The sequence below is a fragment of the Pseudoliparis swirei genome, chromosome 18 (genome assembly GCF_029220125.1).
Source record: "Pseudoliparis swirei isolate HS2019 ecotype Mariana Trench chromosome 18, NWPU_hadal_v1, whole genome shotgun sequence".
In the NCBI taxonomy this organism is placed as follows: Eukaryota; Metazoa; Chordata; class Actinopteri; order Perciformes; family Liparidae; genus Pseudoliparis; species Pseudoliparis swirei.
Window position 1 is genome coordinate 335,303 of NC_079405.1, and position 17,198 is coordinate 352,500.

The 17,198-nt window shown below is 50.0% G+C and overlaps 1 protein-coding gene across 1 annotated transcript in view; it reads right to left on the reverse strand.

Moving 5' to 3' along the window:
• Positions 1-42: 42 nt before the first annotated feature.
• Positions 43-17,198, reverse strand: part of ninl (ninein-like) — a 19,665-nt gene continuing 2,509 nt past the window's right edge. Inside the window, exons 2-17 of the mRNA XM_056438113.1 lie at positions 16,653-16,721; positions 14,201-14,304; positions 12,915-12,995; positions 8,251-8,366; positions 8,042-8,179; positions 7,472-7,969; positions 7,064-7,147; positions 6,881-6,950; positions 6,691-6,807; positions 5,819-5,905; positions 5,666-5,746; positions 4,179-4,307; positions 3,976-4,107; positions 3,754-3,903; positions 2,977-3,090; positions 43-2,828 (exon numbers count right to left, since the gene is read on the reverse strand). Of these exons, the coding sequence (XP_056294088.1) occupies positions 2,637-2,828; positions 2,977-3,090; positions 3,754-3,903; positions 3,976-4,107; positions 4,179-4,307; positions 5,666-5,746; positions 5,819-5,905; positions 6,691-6,807; positions 6,881-6,950; positions 7,064-7,147; positions 7,472-7,969; positions 8,042-8,179; positions 8,251-8,366; positions 12,915-12,995; positions 14,201-14,304; positions 16,653-16,710 (2,151 nt within the window). The 5' untranslated portion in view covers positions 16,711-16,721 and the 3' untranslated portion in view covers positions 43-2,636. The remainder of the gene's footprint in view (positions 2,829-2,976; positions 3,091-3,753; positions 3,904-3,975; positions 4,108-4,178; positions 4,308-5,665; positions 5,747-5,818; positions 5,906-6,690; positions 6,808-6,880; positions 6,951-7,063; positions 7,148-7,471; positions 7,970-8,041; positions 8,180-8,250; positions 8,367-12,914; positions 12,996-14,200; positions 14,305-16,652; positions 16,722-17,198) is intronic.

Here is a 17,198-nt window from a genome sequence, read left to right on the forward strand (position 1 = left end):
CAAGTACTCTTAAATGTACTTCAATAGATCAATACAATCTACAGCGGTTTACCAATAAAACGTTTATTAAACAAAGTGTACATCAATATCTGCTGAGGACAGGAGGTCTCACTGGAGGAGAAACCTGTAACTTTAACACCACGTGACCACAGAGTGGAGGTCTCACTCTGAAGGGAAATTACAAACCATCCAGAAAAGTGACCGCAGACACAACTCACTGATAAAAATAACAACATATAGTTGTGCGTGTGCGGTCGGACTGGTTCTCCGAAGCAGCTTCAGAAGAAGGTCCCAGTTGAACGAGACAGGTGAGGTCTCCGTGGCCCCGCCCACAAACACACCTGTCCTCCTGTGAGTCACCGTGAAGGTTCCATGATCGATACGTTGACACCAGGGACGTGCGGTCAGGGCAGGTGAGACCCTTGATGCGATTGGCCCGTGCGGGATGCCGTATCTCTGCATGTCGCCAATATAATGTTTGCAGATGTTTATTTACCCTGATGTTCCAGTCTGCTAAGCTCTTTAACCTTTACACTTTAATGTTGGTAAAACCTTTACACGTTAATGTTGGTAAAACCTTTACACTTTAATGTTGGTACGGGACATATTTAGTTTGCTGATGGTAATTAAAGGCGCAGGGTGAGGTGCTAGTCCTCTGCCGCCCTGCAGGGGGCGCTCCTGAGCCAACGGGTCCTTGTTGCTGCTTCTTCTACGCTGAGGCGCCAGGGAGTCCAGTCCGTTTGTTTTCGTGTTTTGCTGCCAGACGCCAACATGGAAGAGGATGAAGCATCCGAGCTGAACGTCTCAGCGTGATGAACAGGGAGAGAGGAGAGCGGAGAGGAGAGCGGAGCGGAGCGGAGAGCGGAGCGGAGAGAGCGGAGAGGAGCGCGGAGCGGAGAGGAGAGCGGAGCGGAGAGCGGAGAGGAGAGCTGCGCTGCGCACCTCCACGCATCTGTCATGTGCACCGTGTGCGTGTGAATGCTGATGAGACATGAATCACCCAGCAGCCAATAGAATCAGCCCCTTTGGTTGTGTGTGTGACTCAAGGAGTCAGCGCCTCCCCGCCATGACGTCACACGTCCTCAGGCTCAATCTGATCGGCGCTTTTATTCTGAAATATTTCCTCCCTCCAGTTTATTGATCGGCTGTAATAAATATAAAATATTGAAACATCTTTGATCCATTAAACTGTCAGAAGAATGTAAATAATTCATCAAAGGAAAACAATCAGAACCAAAGACAGGATGACCGATCGTGTTATTGATCGTGTTATGGACGATTGATCGTGTTATTGATTATTGATCGTGTTATTGATTATGTTACTGATTATTGATCGTGTTACGGACGATTGATCGTGTTATGGACGATTGATCGTGTTACTGATTATTGATCGTGTTATGGACGATTGATCGTGTTACTGATTATTGATCATGTTATTTATTATTGATCGCGTTATTGACGATTGATCGTGTTATGGATTATTGATCGTGTTATTGACGATTGATCGTGTTATTGATTATTGATCGTGTTATGGACGATTGATCGTGTTATGGACGATTGATCGTGTTACTAATTATTGATCGTGTTATTGATTATGTTACTGATTATTGATCATGTTATGGACGATTGATCATGTTATTGATCATGTTATTGATTATAGATCGTGTTATGGACGATTGATCGTGTTACTTATTATTGATCGTGTTATTGATTATTGATCGTGTTATGGACGATTGATCGTGTTACTGATTATTGATCGTGTTATTGATTATGTTACTGATTATTGATCGTGTTATGGACGATTGATCGTGTTATTGATTATTGATCGTGTTATGGATTATTGATCGTGTTATGGACGATTGATCGTGTTATTGATTATTGATCGTGTTATGGACGATTGATCGTGTTATGGACGATTGATCGTGTTATTGATGAGTGATCGTGTTATTGATTATTGATCGTGTTACTGATTAGTGATCGTGTTATGGACGATTGATCGTGTTACTGATTATTGATCGTGTTATGGACGATTGATCATGTTATTGATTGCGTTACTGATTATTGATCGCGTTGACGATTGATCGTGTTATGGATTATTGATCGTGTTATGGACGATTGATCGTGTTATTGATGAGTGATCGTGTTATTGATTATTGATCGTGTTATTGATTATTGATCGTGTTATGGACGATTGATTGTGTTACTGATTATTGATCGTGTTATGGACGATTGATCGTGTTACTGATTATTGATCGTGTTATGGACGATTGATCATGTTATTGATTGCGTTACTGATTATTGATCGCGTTGACGATTGATCGTGTTATGGATTATTGATCGTGTTATGGACGATTGATCGTGTTATTGATGAGTGATCGTGTTATTGATTATTGATCGTGTTATTGATTATTGATCGTGTTATGGACGATTGATTGTGTTACTGATTATTGATCGTGTTATGGACGATTGATCATGTTATTGATTGCGTTACTGATTATTGATCGCGTTATTGACGATTGATCGTGTTATGGATTATTGATCGTGTTATGGACGATTGATCGTGTTATTGATTATTGATCGTGTTATTGATTGTGTTATTGATGATCGATCGTGTTATTGATGGCGTGTTCCGGCCTCTACGTGGCGAGCGCCTCAGGCACCACCTCCCGCAGCAGGCGGTGCAGCGCTCCGACGCGCTCCTCCAGCCGGACGCTCTTCTTCTCTGCTTGTTTCTGCCGCTGCTCTGCGAGCTGCTGCGCCACCTGCAGGCCGGAGTTCTCCTGGTGCGCCTCCTTCAGGAGCCGGCCGGCCTTCACGCCCTGCTGCAGCTGAGGAGACATGAGCACACGCGTGACCAGAGACACGCGTGACCAGAGACACGGGAGACACGTGACCAGAGACGCGTGACCAGACACGAGCACACGCATGACCAGAGACACGGGAGTCGCGTGACCAGAGACGCGTGACCAGACTCACCTGGTCTTTGAGCTGCTGGACTTTCTCCTGCAGGACCAGGCGAACCCCCTTCAGAGTGGTTTCTAGAGCCTCCACCCTCTGATGCAGGGAGGACACCACCTTCTCCCACTGAGCCTGAACACAGCAGAGACACGTGTTGAGAGGACCAGTAGATCACGTGACCAGTAGAACACGTGATCAGTAGAACATGTGACCAGTAGAACACGTGACCAGTAGATCACGTGACCAGTAGAACATGTGACCAGTAGATCATGTGACCAGTTGATCACGTGATCATGTGACCAGTAGAACATGTGAACACTAGAACATGTGACCAGTAGATCACGTGATCATGTGACCAGTAGAACATGTGAACACTAGAACATGTGACCAGTAGATCACGTGATCATGTGACCAGTAGAACATGTGATCATGTGACCAGTAGAACATGTGAACACTAGAACATGTGACCAGTAGATCACGTGATCATGTGACCAGTAGAACATGTGAACAGTAGATCATGTGACCAGTAGATCATGTGACCAGTAGAACATGTGACTAGTAGAACATGTGACCAGTAGATCATGTGACCAGTAGATCATGTGACCAGTAGATCATGTGACCAGTAGATCATGTGACCAGTAGAACATGTGACCAGTAGATCATGTGACCAGTAGATCACGTGACCAGAAGATCATGTGACGAGCAGATCTGATCTTGATGTTTCTCTGATCATGTGACTTTGAACCAATCAGAAGCTGTTGCCCTGTGTCGACCCGGTGACCTTTGACCTCTGACCTGCTTCATGCTGATGTGGGAGCTGCTCTGCTGGGCCTGGAGCCTCAGCGCCTCCTCCAGCTGCCGGCTCCTCCTCTGCTCCTCCTCCAGCTGCCGGCTCCTCCTCTGCTCCTCCTGCTCCCTCAGGTGCTGCACCTGCAGCAGCTCCGCCTGCACCGGGGGTTCACAAGTCAGAGACCCGGTCCAGGTGGGACCGGGTCTCTGTGGCGCCGCGGTCCAGACCTGGTCCCGAGCCCGCTCCGCCTGCAGCTGGCTCAGTTTGGTCTTCAAGTTCTGCTGCTCCTGGTTCAGGTCCTGGTTCAGGTCCTGGTTCAGGTCCTGGACCTCCAGACTCTGGACCTGCAGCGCCGCCAGCTGACGGAGATCACAGAGTCAGGTACCTGGGCTCAGGTGGGCTCGGACGGCTTATCGGGGGCGCCGGGTACCTGGTGTCGGAGCTCCTGGTTCTGGACTCGCAGTTTGCGGGTCTCCTCCTGCAGGGTGACGGAGGCCTGCACCTCCTGCTCCTCCAGCGCCTGACGGAGCTCCTCCTTCTCCCGTTCCAGCTCCTCCACCTGACAGAGGATCATGTGGGCCTCATGAGTCACATGATCACCTGGACGTGATGACATCACCAATATGATGTCATCATAATATTATGATGACATCATTCTGCCGTCACAATTTTGAAATGAGCTAAATATAAACTCCTGTCAGACGTAAGAGAAAAAAGAAATATATAAACATAAATATAAAAATTAGAGATGCACCGATCACTGAAATCAGTATCTGCCGATCCGATAATACCGATCACCGATCACGGTGTCGATTGAAGCATTCTATTCATTGTGGAGCATTATTGCTATGAGGACCATGAGGAAATACATATATAAAGCACCTCAAACATTTAAGAAATTAACGATTTCTTTAAACATTTAGGACTTTTACTTTGAAAAATGTCCTAATTGATACATTAAAATTGTTTGATTGCTGTTGTAGGGGATTTCAGATATGTATGGAACACATCTGCATCATTCATTTCCTGGAACTCTTGGGGAAATCTATAGACAGGACTTTGTTAAACATACAAAAGTCTGACTTATTTTTATAAACTCTTCCTTGGTACAGTAAAAATGTTTTAATGTTAGCATAATTTAAGCTAAATCTCAGAAACGATCTCTAAAGATACAAAATCAGTTCATTGTTTACTTTTATATGCTAGTGTTTGATTTGTCGACATCTTATTTTGAAAAACGGATGTTGTTTCACGTGGTTCTTTCCGCTAACTTGATCAAACCCTCTCACTCCCGATGGAATGTGTTTAGCGTGAGCATCTCTAGGGGCAGACATGTGAGAGTCGGCTGAGTCGACCCAGAGATTCAACTCGGGGGACGGGGACGCCGCTCGGTGGTGAGGACCCCCTCTGACCTCTGACCTCTCACTCTGCGGCCCTCGCCGGGCGCATCGTCTCCGTTGCGCCGCGATTGAAACGTGTCTGATAGTTTTTCTCTCAGATGTGACGTCATCTGATCGGCCGTTTTGAGAACGCCGATCAAAACCGATAATGGCAATATCGGCCGATATGGATCGGCACCGATCAGATCGGTGCATCCCTAATAAAAATATATATTAACATAAATATATCAACATAAAAATATATAAACATAAAAATATATATTAACATAAATCTATAAACATGAATATTAAAACATATAAATACAAAAATATATAAACATAAATATAAAAATATATAAACATAAATATATAAACATCCGAGAAATACGTTTTTAAATATGAAAATATACAAAACATGAGAATTATTAAATACAAATGTACTGAAGTTGGAAACATTATTTTAAAGTTTTAAATAATTCCTGTTATTAATGTGTTCACTAAGATGATGAGAGGCAATGAATCAGAACGCAGTGAAGACCTTCTGGGCCACGCCCACTTCCTCCCGAAGCAGCTGGGCCTCCAACTCCACTGAGAGCAGCGCCCGCTGCAGCGTCTCCACCTGGCGGAGGTCAAAGGTCGACAGTGAGCGGCGTTGCTCGCCGGGCGGCGGGCGGCGGGCAGGGACACAAACCTCGTGGCTCCGCCCCTCCTCAGCCTCCGAGGACCGCTTCAGGGTCACCGCCGTAAGCTCCGCCTCCAACGCCACCACACGGGCCTGCTGAGACCACCAACAAGAGACACAAGCAGGGGTCAGAGTACACCAGAGGGGTCAACCAGGGTCCACAGGGGTCAACCAGGGTCTACAGGGGTCAACCAGAGTCTACCAGGGGTCAACCAGGGTCCACAGGGGTCAACCAGCGTCTACATGGGGTCAACCAGAGTCCACAAGTGTCAACCAGGGTCTACAGGGGTCAACCAGAGTCTACAGGGGTCAACCAGGGTCCAGAGGGGTCAACCAGGGTCCAGAGGGGTCAACCAGGGTCCAGAGGGGTCAACCAGGGTCCACAGGGGTCAACCAGGGTCTACAGGGGTCAACCAGGGTCCACATGGGTCAACCAGGGTCCACAGGGGTCAACCAGTGGTCAACCAGGGTCTACAGGGGTCAACCAGGGTCCACAGGGGTCAACCAGGGTCTACAGGGGCCAACCAGGGTCTACAGGGTCAACCAGGGTCCACAGGGGTCAACCAGGGTCTACAGGGGTCAACCAGGGTTTACAGGGGTCAACCAGGGTCCAGAGGGGTCAACCAGGGTCCACAGGGGTCAACCAGGGTCCACAGGGGTCAACCAGGGTCTACAGGAGTCAACCAGGGTCCACAGGGGTCAACCAGGGTCTACAGGGGTCAACCAGGGTCTACAGGGGTCAACCAGGGTTTACAGGGGTCAACCAGGGTCTACAGGGGTCAACCAGGAGGAGTAAATCCAGCCCGGATCTAAAGGAGTAGACCAGGACCGAGGGCGGAAGTCTTCCTGCTTTAGAACTGGGTTTAGGGGGCACCTCTTACCGTGGCCTCCTGCTGCTCCTGGTCCTCCCGGAGCCGGGCGCTCAGCTCGGCGTTGGCGTCGGCGAGCGTCAGGTTCCTGCCGCTCAGAGCCAGAACCTCCTCCCGGTACCTGGAGTTCTGCAGCGCACAGGGACCAGAGCCGTGGGACCAGCGTCCCGTCAGGGGTCAGAGGTCAGGGGTCAGCGCTCACCTCCGAGTGCAGCCGCTCCTCCTCTCCTCCTCTCCTCTCGTGGTCCCTCTCCAGCTGCTCCACCCGCCTCCTGACAGAAGAAGCAGGGTCAGGTCTCGGGTCCGGACCCGGAGCGCGAGGCGGTCTCGGGTCCGGAGCGTGAGGCGGTCTCGGGTCCGGACCCGGAGCGCGAGGCGGTCTCACCTCTTCTGGTCCACCTGCTCCTCCAGCTCCCGGACCTCCTCCTGCAGAGCTCCGTTCTCCAGCCGGACCTCCTCCAGCCGAGTCCTGCAGCCCACAAGCAGAACCATGTCTCGACCCAGACCAGGATCTCACGGTCTAGTGGACTGTGAGGGACCTCATGGGTCCCCATCCAGAGTCTTGGATCACTTTCTGGTCCTCAGACTTTGATGATTTGATGAATCAGAGAGAACATTCGGTTAAGAGGAGAGGAAGAGGAGGAGGAGAGGAAGAGGCCCAGCAGCAGGATCATGGTGCTCATGCGATGAAGAGTTAGTTCTGGTCCTGGTGGTTCTTCTCGTGCTGGATGCAGTTAGTCGGTCCGGACTGTTAGTCGTCTTGGGACCAGGTCCTGAGTCATGCTCCACAAACCTGGGTGGCCCGGCCGGGTCCATCACCTCCTCCAGGACCAGGACCAGGTCCTCCAGCTCCACCAGCTGCTGCCTCATCTTCCTCTTCTCCTCTTCGTAGTCCTGCTGCGCCTCCTGCAGCCGGTCTCGGGAGTCCTGCAGGTCTCGCTGCAGCTGGAGGACTTGTTGTCCGCTCAGGTCCAGGTCTCTGCAGGGCCTCTGGGGAGAGGCCTCCGTGCAGGTCTTGGAGTTGAGCTCTAGGACCATCTCCTCCGTCTGGGCGGAGCCCCGGTTCTCCTGGTCCTGGTCCAGAGAGGTCCTGGTCCGCTCCCGCTGCAGGGCCTCCTGGGAGACCCCGTCCAGCACCAGGACCCGGGTCCCCGTGGCCTCCTGCCGGTCCCGCCGGGTCCTGTGGGACGCCGTCTGGAGGTCTGCCAGCTCCTCCTTCAGCTGGGTCACCTGACGCACTATCTCCCAGAATCCTCTCTGGCCCTCGGCCAGCTGAAGCTCCGCCTCCTTCCTGTCACTCAACGCTAGTCAATAAGTTCACACACACACACAGCGCTGAGCATGCTGGGTAATGGCCCCCCACCTGACCAGCGTGAGCTCCTGGTCCGCCTGCAGCTTAAGCTCCGCCCCCAGCTGCTCCTTCTCGGCGCTCAGGCTCTGGACCAAGTTGCCGATCTCTCGGGCGAAGTTCTGCTCCAGCTCGGCTCGCTCCCGTTGCATTCTGGGAAACGGGAAACACGCTGGGCCCTGAAGCCCAAAGACACGTCTTCATCCTGCAGAGGTCTTCCTCACCTGCGGTCCTGCTGGTTGCTCCACGCTCCTCCTCCTCCTCGCTGCAGCTGCTCCTTCAGCTGCTTCACCTGCTGCTCCACCTGAGCCTTCTGCTCCTCCAGCTCACTGATCTCCATCTGAGGAACACGGTGTATATAAATATATACACATATATATACACATATATATAAATACACACATATAAATATATACACATATATATATACACACATATATAAATATATACACATATATATGTGTATATATTTATATATACACACACATATATATATATATATACACACATATATATATATACACTACCGTTCAAAAGTTTGGGATCACTTAGAATTGTCCTTATTTTTCAAAGAAAAGCATTGTTTCTTTCAATGAAGATAACATTAAATCAATCAGAAATACACTCTATAGCAGGGGTGCTCAATACGTCGATCGCGATCGACCGGTCGATCGCGGTGACCTGCCAGTCGATCGCGGCGTAGTATGGTAGATCGTTATGGTAGTATGGTAGATCGTTAAGGTGGTATGGTAGATCGTTAAGGTGGTATGGTAGATCGTTAAGGTGGTATGGTAGATCGTTAAGGTGGTATGGTAGATCGTTAAGGTGGTATGGTAGATCGTTAAGGTGGTATGGTAGATCGTTAAGGTGGTATGGTAGATCGTTAAGGTGGTATGGTAGATCGTTAAGGTGGTATGGTAGATCGTTAAGGTGGTATGGTAGATCGTTAAGGTAGTATGGTAGATCGTTAAGGTGGTATGGTAGATCGTTAAGGTGGTATGGTAGATCGTTAAGGTAGTATGGTAGATCGTTAAGGTGGTATGGTAGATCGTTAAGGTGGTATGGTAGATCGTTAAGGTGGTATGGTAGATCGTTAAGGTGGTATGGTAGATCGTTAAGGTGGTATGGTAGATCGTTAGGTGGTATGGTAGATCGTTAGGTGGTATGGTAGATCGTTAAGGTGGTATGGTAGATCGTTAAGGTGGTATGGTAGATCGTTAAGGTGGTATGGTAGATCGTTAAGGTGGTATGGTAGATCGTTAAGGTGGTATGGTAGATCGTTAAGGTGGTATGGTAGATCGTTAAGGTAGTATGGTAGATCGTTAAGGTGGTATGGTAGATCGTTAAGGTGGTATGGTAGATCGTTAAGGTAGTATGGTAGATCGTTAAGGTGGTATGGTAGATCGTTAAGGTAGTATGGTAGATCGTTAAGGTATGGTAGATCGTTAAGGTGGTATGGTAGATCGTTGGTAGATCATTAAGGTAGTATGGTAGATCGTTAAGGTGGTATGGTAGATCGTTAAGGTGGTATGGTAGATCGTTAAGGTAGTATGGTAGATCGCATGACATTAAAACAAATTGGCCCGCCCCCCTGTCACTTTCTCTATGGCGCCACATTACAGCAGCAGCACGTCATTTCTGTCTCTACGTGTCGCGTTAACAGTCCTCTGCCCGCCGTCTCGGCAGCTTTGCGCCGGTTCTTGCCATCGACGACGGAAAGAAAAGTCACAAGCACCCCGTCGGTCGATCGTCTTGACTTGGTCACATAATAAGTAGCTTGCATGCTGAAAAAGTGTGAGCACCCCTGCTCTCTACATTGTTAATGTGGTAAATGACTATTCTAGGTGGAAACGTCTGGTTTCTAATGACATGTCTCCAGAGGTGTATAGAGGCCCATTTCATCATCACTCCAGTGTTCTAATGGTACATTGTGTTATCGCCTTAGAAGACTAATGTCTGATTAGAAAACCCTTGAAAACCCTTGTGCAATTATGTTAGCACAGCTGAAAACTGTTTTGCTGATGAGAGAAGCTATTAAACTGGCCTTCCTTTGAGCTAGTTGATTATCTGGAGCATCACATTTGTGACTTCGATAAGACTCTCAAAATGGCCAGAAAAAAAGAAGTTTCCTGTGAAACTCGCCAGTCTATTCTTGTTCTTAGAAATGAAGGCTATTCCATGCGAGAAATTGCAAAGAAACTGAAAATGTCCTCCAGCGGTGTGTCCTACTCCCTTCAGAGAACAGCACCAACGGGCTCTAACCAGAGCATAAAGAGAAGTGGGGGGCCCCGGTGCACAACTCAGCAAGAAGACAAGTACATTAGAGTCTCTAGTTTGAGAAATAGACGCCTCACAGGTCCTCAACTGGCAGCTTCTTTAAATGGTACCCGCAAAACGCCAGTGTCAACGTCGACAGTGAAGAGGCGACTCCGGGATGCTGGCCTCTAGGCAGAGTGGCAAAGAAAAAGCCATATCTGAGACTGGCCAATCAAAAGAAAAGATTGGTATGGGCAGAGGAAGATTGGAAAAAGGTGTTCTGGACAGATGAATCCAAGTTTGAGGTGTTTGGATCACACAGAAGAACATTTGTGAGACGCAGAACAGGTGAAAAGATGCTGGAAGAGTGCCTGACACCATCTGTCAAGCATGGTGGAGGTCATGTGATGGTCTGGGGCTGCTTTGGTGCTGGGAAAGTGGGAGATTTGTACCAGGTAAAAGGGATTTTAAATAAGGAAGGCTATCACTGCATTTGGCAACGCCATGCCATACCCTGTGGGCAGCGCTTGATTGGAGCCAATGTCCTCCTCCAACAGGACAATGACCCAAAGCACACCTCCACATTGTGAAGAACTCTTGAGGGAAGAAGCAGGCAGCTTGCTGTCTGTAATGGAGTGGCCAGTCACCAGATCTCAACCATTGAGCTGTTGTGGGAGCAGCTTGACCGTATGGTCCTCAAGAAGTGCCCATCAAGCCAATCCAACTTGTGGATGTGCTTCAGGAAGCGTGGGGTGACATTTCAACAGATTACCTCAACAAATTAACAGCTAGAATGACAAAGGTCTGCAATGCTGTAATTGCTGCAAAAGGAGCATTCTTTGACGAAAGCAAAGTTTGAAGAAAAAAATGAATACTTCAAATACAAATCATTATTTCTAACCTCGTCAATGTCTTGACTATAATTTCTATACATTTTGCAACTCATTTGATAAATAACAGTGTGAGTTTCCATGGAAAACATGAAATTGTCTGGGTGATCCCAAACTTTTGAACGGTAGTGTACATACACTAGGGCTGCAACAACGAATCGATAAAAATCGATTATTAAAATAGTTGGCAACGAATTTCATTATCGATTCGTTGTGTCGCGCGATTATTACGGCGCTCAATAAATCACGGAGTGTAAACAAAGTTGAGTTGAGCGCAGAGCGGCGCAGGAGAAACCAGAGCGGAGGGAGAGGGGCAGCTGCGTTGTGAGAGCCAATCAGCGCTGAGCTGCTCCTCTGTTGATGAGTCTAATTGGCTGCTGCTGCTCACGTGGCGCTGGATGCGGAAGTCCTTCACGTAGTCGGAGACATTCACGGAGCTGAGTGCGCCTCCGGGTGACGTCATGAACCCAGACACCAGGGCGCTACATGTCACCACGTGTGGCATTTCCACAAGAGGATAACGGAGAAAACGTGGTTATTTATTCCGTGGCGGAAAGCGGAAAATATTTTTCCATGGAGAAAGGCAACGGAGATAAACCACGACTCGCTGTGAGCGCTGCGCGTGCAGACAGCATTTAACGGAGCAGCGCGCGCTCTGATCGCTCTTTTAATGAAGTATCGATACTTAAAATATGCTAAATCACATCGTTTTTAACGTACGGGTACTTTGTTAGCATCACTACACCGTGCAGCGTGACAGCAGCAGATGTAGCGGACTAGCATTCAAGCTAACCTAACTTCCTAAACGCTGTGGACATCTGAACGCTGATTGGCCGAGACTCGACACGTCCCATCAAAGATGTTCTATTGTGAAGCAGAGCACCACTTAAAATTTTTTCCGCGTCTCACTGTAATCTCAACGGCAGCGGGCCAGGTGAACAAAAAAATAAATCTGAACGCGTCTCTGGTATTGTTCAGGGGGCGGGGCCACATGGGGACCACTGCTCAGGAGAGGAGAGCTGTCTGTCTGTTTGTGACGGTTCATCACCATGGTGACCAGTGAACAGGTTCATCACCATGGTGACCAGTGAACAGGTTCATCACCATGGTGACCAGTGAACAGGTTCATCACCATGGTGACCAGTGAACAGGTTCATCACCATGGTGACCAATGAACAGGTTCATCACCATGGTGACCAGTGAACAGGTTCATCACCATGGTGACCAGTGGACAGGTTCATCCTCATGCTGACCAGTGAACAGGTTCATCACCATGGTAACCAGTGAACAGGTTCATCACCATGGTGACCAGTGGACAGGGTTCATCACCATGGTGACCAGTGAACAGGTTCATCACCATGGTGACCAGTGGACAGGGTTCATCACCATGGTGACCAGTGAACAGGTTCATCACCATGGTGACCAGTGGACAGGGTTCATCACCATGGTGACCAGTGAACAGGTTCATCACCATGGTGACCAGTGGACAGGGTTCATCACCATGGTGCTTCAACTGTCAGAATTTTATTTTGTGTCATTGGGTGCCCTTTTTTTGGGTTTGAGCACCTGCCCTCCAAAATGTCTGTGCACGTGCCTGTGTGTGTATATATATACACACATATATATATATGTGTGTATATATATACATGAATGTTCTGAACGCGGGACGGTGAGAGCTGGTCTGAGACCAGCAGACCCAGAGGACCCAGTGATGAAGATGTTTGAATGTGATGAAGATGAACCTTGAAGGCCTGGCTGATGTCCTTGCGCTCCACCTCCATGCTCCTCCTCATCAGCTCCAGGCTGCGCTCATAGAAGTTCACCTGGAGGAGGAGGAGCAGGAGGAAGAGCAGGAGGAGGAAGGATTATAAGTATATATATACATCTTTGTGTGTGTGTGTCTGTGTCTATGTGTGTCTGAGTCTATGTGTGTGTGTGTCTCTGTGTGTGTGTGTCTCTGTGTGTGTGTGTGTGTGTGTGTCTATGTGTCTATGTGTGTCTGTGTATGTGTGTGTGTGTCTGTGTCTATGTGTGTCTGAGTCTATGTGTGTGTGTGTCTCTGTGTGTGTGTGTGTGTGTGTCTATGTGTGTGTGTCTCTGTGTCTATGTGTCTATGTGTGTGTGTGTCTCTGTGTCTATGTGTGTGTGTGTCTCTGTGTGTGTGTGTGTGTGTCTCTGTGTCTATGTGTCTGTGTGTGTCTATGTGTGTGTGTGTGTGTCTATGTGTGTGTGTGTCTACGTGTGTGTGTCTGTGTGTACCTGTGTCTATGTGTGTGTGTCTCTCTGTGTGTGTGTGTGTACCTGTGTCTCTGTGTGTGTACCTGTGTCTCTGTGTGTGTGTGTACCTGTGTCTCTGTGTGTGTGTGTCTACGTGTGTGTGTCTGTGTGTACCTGTGTCTCTGTGTGTGTACCTGTGTCTATGTGTGTGTGTGTACCTGTGTCTATGTGTGTGTCTCTGTGTGTGTACCTGTGTCTATGTGTGTGTGTGTGTGTACCTGTGTCTATGTGTGTGTGTACCTGTGTCTATGTGTGTGTCTCTGTGTGTGTACCTGTGTCTATGTGTACCTGTGTCTATGTGTGTGTACCTGTGTCTATGTGTGTGTGTACCTGTGTCTATGTGTGTGTGTGTACCTGTGTCTATGTGTGTGTACCTGTGTCTATGTGTGTGTGTACCTGTTGTGTGTGTGTACCTGTGTCTATGTGTGTGTACCTGTGTCTGTGTGTGTGTGTACCTGTGTCTATGTGTGTACCTGTGTGTGTGTGTGTGTGTACCTGTGTGTGTGTACCTGTGTCTATGTGTGTGTGTACCTGTGTCTATGTGTGTGTACCTGTGTCTATGTGTGTGTGTGTACCTGTGTCTATGTGTGTGTACCTGTGTCTATGTGTGTGTGTGTACCTGTGTGTGTGTACCTGTGTCTATGTGTGTGTGTACCTGTGTGTACCTGTGTGTGTGTACCTGTGTGTGTGTGTACCTGTGTGTGTGTGTGTGTGTGTGTACCTGTGTGTGTGTATGTGTGTGTGTGTGTACCTGTGTCTCCAGCTGGATGTGGAGCTGCTGCAGCTCTGTCTCTTGTTTCTGCTTCAGAGCCTCCAGAGCCAGTTCAGTCTGGAGGCTCACAGAGGGGCCCGGAGCTGACAGACAGGCAGGGAGAGAGAGACAGGGAGGGGGAGACAGGGAGAGAGAGACAGGGAGAGAGAGACAGGGAGGGAGAGAGAGACAGGGAGAGAGAGACAGGGAGGGAGAGAGAGACAGGGAGGGGGAGACAGGGAGAGAGACAGGGAGAGAGAGACAGGGAGGGGGAGACAGGGAGAGAGAGACAGGGAGAGACAGGGAGAGAGAGACAGGGAGGGAGAGAGAGACAGGGAGGGGGAGACAGGGAGAGAGAGACAGGGAGGGAGAGACAGGGAGAGAGAGACAGGGAGGGAGAGACAGGGAGAGAGAGAGAGACAGGGAGAGAGAGACAGGGAGAGAGAGACAGGAGGGAGAGAGAGAGAGAGACAGGGAGAGAGAGACAGGAGGAGAGAGAGACAGGAGGGGAGACAGGAGAGAGAGACAGGGAGAGAGAGACAGGGAGAGAGAGACAGGGAGGGAGAGAGAGACAGGGAGAGAGAGACAGGGAGGGAGAGAGAGACAGGGAGAGAGAGACAGGGAGAGAGAGACAGGGAGGGGGAGACAGGGAGAGAGAGACAGGGAGAGAGAGGAGAGACAGGGAGAGAGAGACAGGGAGAGAGAGACAGGGAGGGAGAGAGAGACAGGGAGGGGGAGACAGGGAGGGAGAGACAGGGAGAGAGAGACAGGGAGGGAGACAGGGAGGGAGAGACAGGGAGGGAGACAGGGAGAGAGAGACAGGGAGAGAGAGACAGGGAGGGAGAGACAGGGAGAGAGACAGGAGAGAGAGACAGGAGAGGAGACAGGAGAGAGAGACAGGGAGGAGAGACAGGGAGAGAGAGACAGGAGGGGAGACAGGAGGAGAGAGAGACAGGAGAGAGAGACAGGGAGGGAGGAGAGAGACAGGAGGGGAGACAGGAGAGAGAGAGACAGGAGGAGAGAGACAGGACAGGGAGAGACAGGGAGAGAGAGACAGGAGGAGAGACAGGGAGGAGAGAGAGAGGGAGAGACAGGAGGAGAGAGGGAGGAGAGACAGGAGGGAGAGAGACAGGGAGAGAGAGACAGGAGAGAGAGACAGGGAGAGAGAGACAGGGAGGGGAGAGACAGGAGAGAGAGGAGAGAGAGACAGGGAGGGGGAGACAGGGAGAGAGAGACAGGAGAGAGAGACAGGAGAGAGAGACAGGAGGGAGAGAGAGACAGGGGAGAGAGACAGACAGGAGAGAGAGAGGGAGAGAGAGAGACAGGAGAGAGAGACAGGAGAGAGAGACAGGAGGAGAGACAGGGAGGCAGGGAGAGAGAGACAGGGAGAGAGACAGGGAGGGAGAGAGAGAGAGGCAGGGAGAGAGAGACAGGGAGAGAGAGACAGGGAGGGAGAGAGAGAGAGGGAGAGAGACAGGGAGAGAGACAGGGAGGGAGAGACAGGGAGAGAGAGACAGGGAGAGAGAGACAGGGAGAGAGAGACAGGGAGAGAGAGACAGGGAGAGAGAGACAGGGAGAGAGAGACAGGGAGGGAGAGAGAGACAGGGAGGGGTAGACAGGGAGAGAGAGACAGGGAGGGAGAGACAGGGAGAGAGAGAGAGACAGGAGAGAGACAGGGAGGGAGAGAGAGACAGGAGAGAGAGAGACAGGGAGGGAGAGAGAGAGACAGGGAGGGGGAGACAGGGAGAGAGAGACAGGGAGGGAGAGACAGGGAGAGAGAGACAGGGAGGGAGAGAGAGACAGGGAGAGAGAGACAGGGAGGAGAGACAGGGAGGGAGAGAGAGACAGGAGAGAGACAGGAGGAGACAGGAGAGAGAGAGACAGGGAGAGAGAGACAGGGAGGGAGAGAGAGAGAGACAGGGAGAGAGAGACAGGGAGAGAGAGACAGGGAGAGAGAGACAGGGAGGGAGAGAGAGAGAGACAGGGAGAGAGAGACAGGGAGGGAGAGAGAGAGGCAGGGAGAGAGACAGGGAGAGAGAGACAGGGAGGGAGAGAGACAGGGAGAGAGAGACAGGGAGAGAGAGACAGGGAGGGAGAGAGAGAGGCAGGGAGAGAGAGACAGGGAGGGAGAGACAGGGAGAGAGAGACAGGGAGGAGAGAGAGAGACAGGGAGGAGAGAGAGAGGGAGAGAGAGACAGGGAGGGAGAGAGAGACAGGAGGGAGAGACAGGAGGAGACAGGAGAGAGACAGGTTAGAGAGAGAGACAGGGAGGGAGAGAGAGAGGCAGGGAGAGAGAGGCAGGGAGAGAGAGACAGGGAGAGAGAGGCAGGGAGAGAGAGACAGGGAGGGAGAGACAGGGAGAGAGAGACAGGGAGGGAGAGAGAGAGAGACAGGGAGAGAGAGAGACAGGTCAGAACTCTCTCAGGTTCTCTCCAGTCTCAGTCAAACTCACCTGTTTTATCTGCCGGCTGCAGCTTCCTCCTCACCTGAGGAGACGAGCAGCGCTTCATGTCCCCCCCATCTACACACACACACACACACACACACACACACACACACACACACACACACACACACACACACACACACACACACACACACACACACACACACACACACACACACACACACACACACACACACACACACACACACACACACACACACACACACACACACACAAAGAGAGACACACACAAACAGACACACAGACACACACACACACATACCCTGGATTAACAAAGTAAAGACTTCAATGTGAGACTCACTGAGACAAGAGGACACCTGGAGGAGAGAGAGAGAGAGAGAGAGAGTGTGTGTGGGGGGGGGGACAGGTAAAACCTGCTCGGCCTTCACTTCCTGTTTAGAAACACTGCCGCTCTTATTGAACCTCAAAGGATGACCTCATCAACATTAATCACATTGATTAATTACATGGAATAAACATGCAACAGCCAATCAGAGCTCTGCGTTGGTTAAAGATGCAACAGCCAATCAG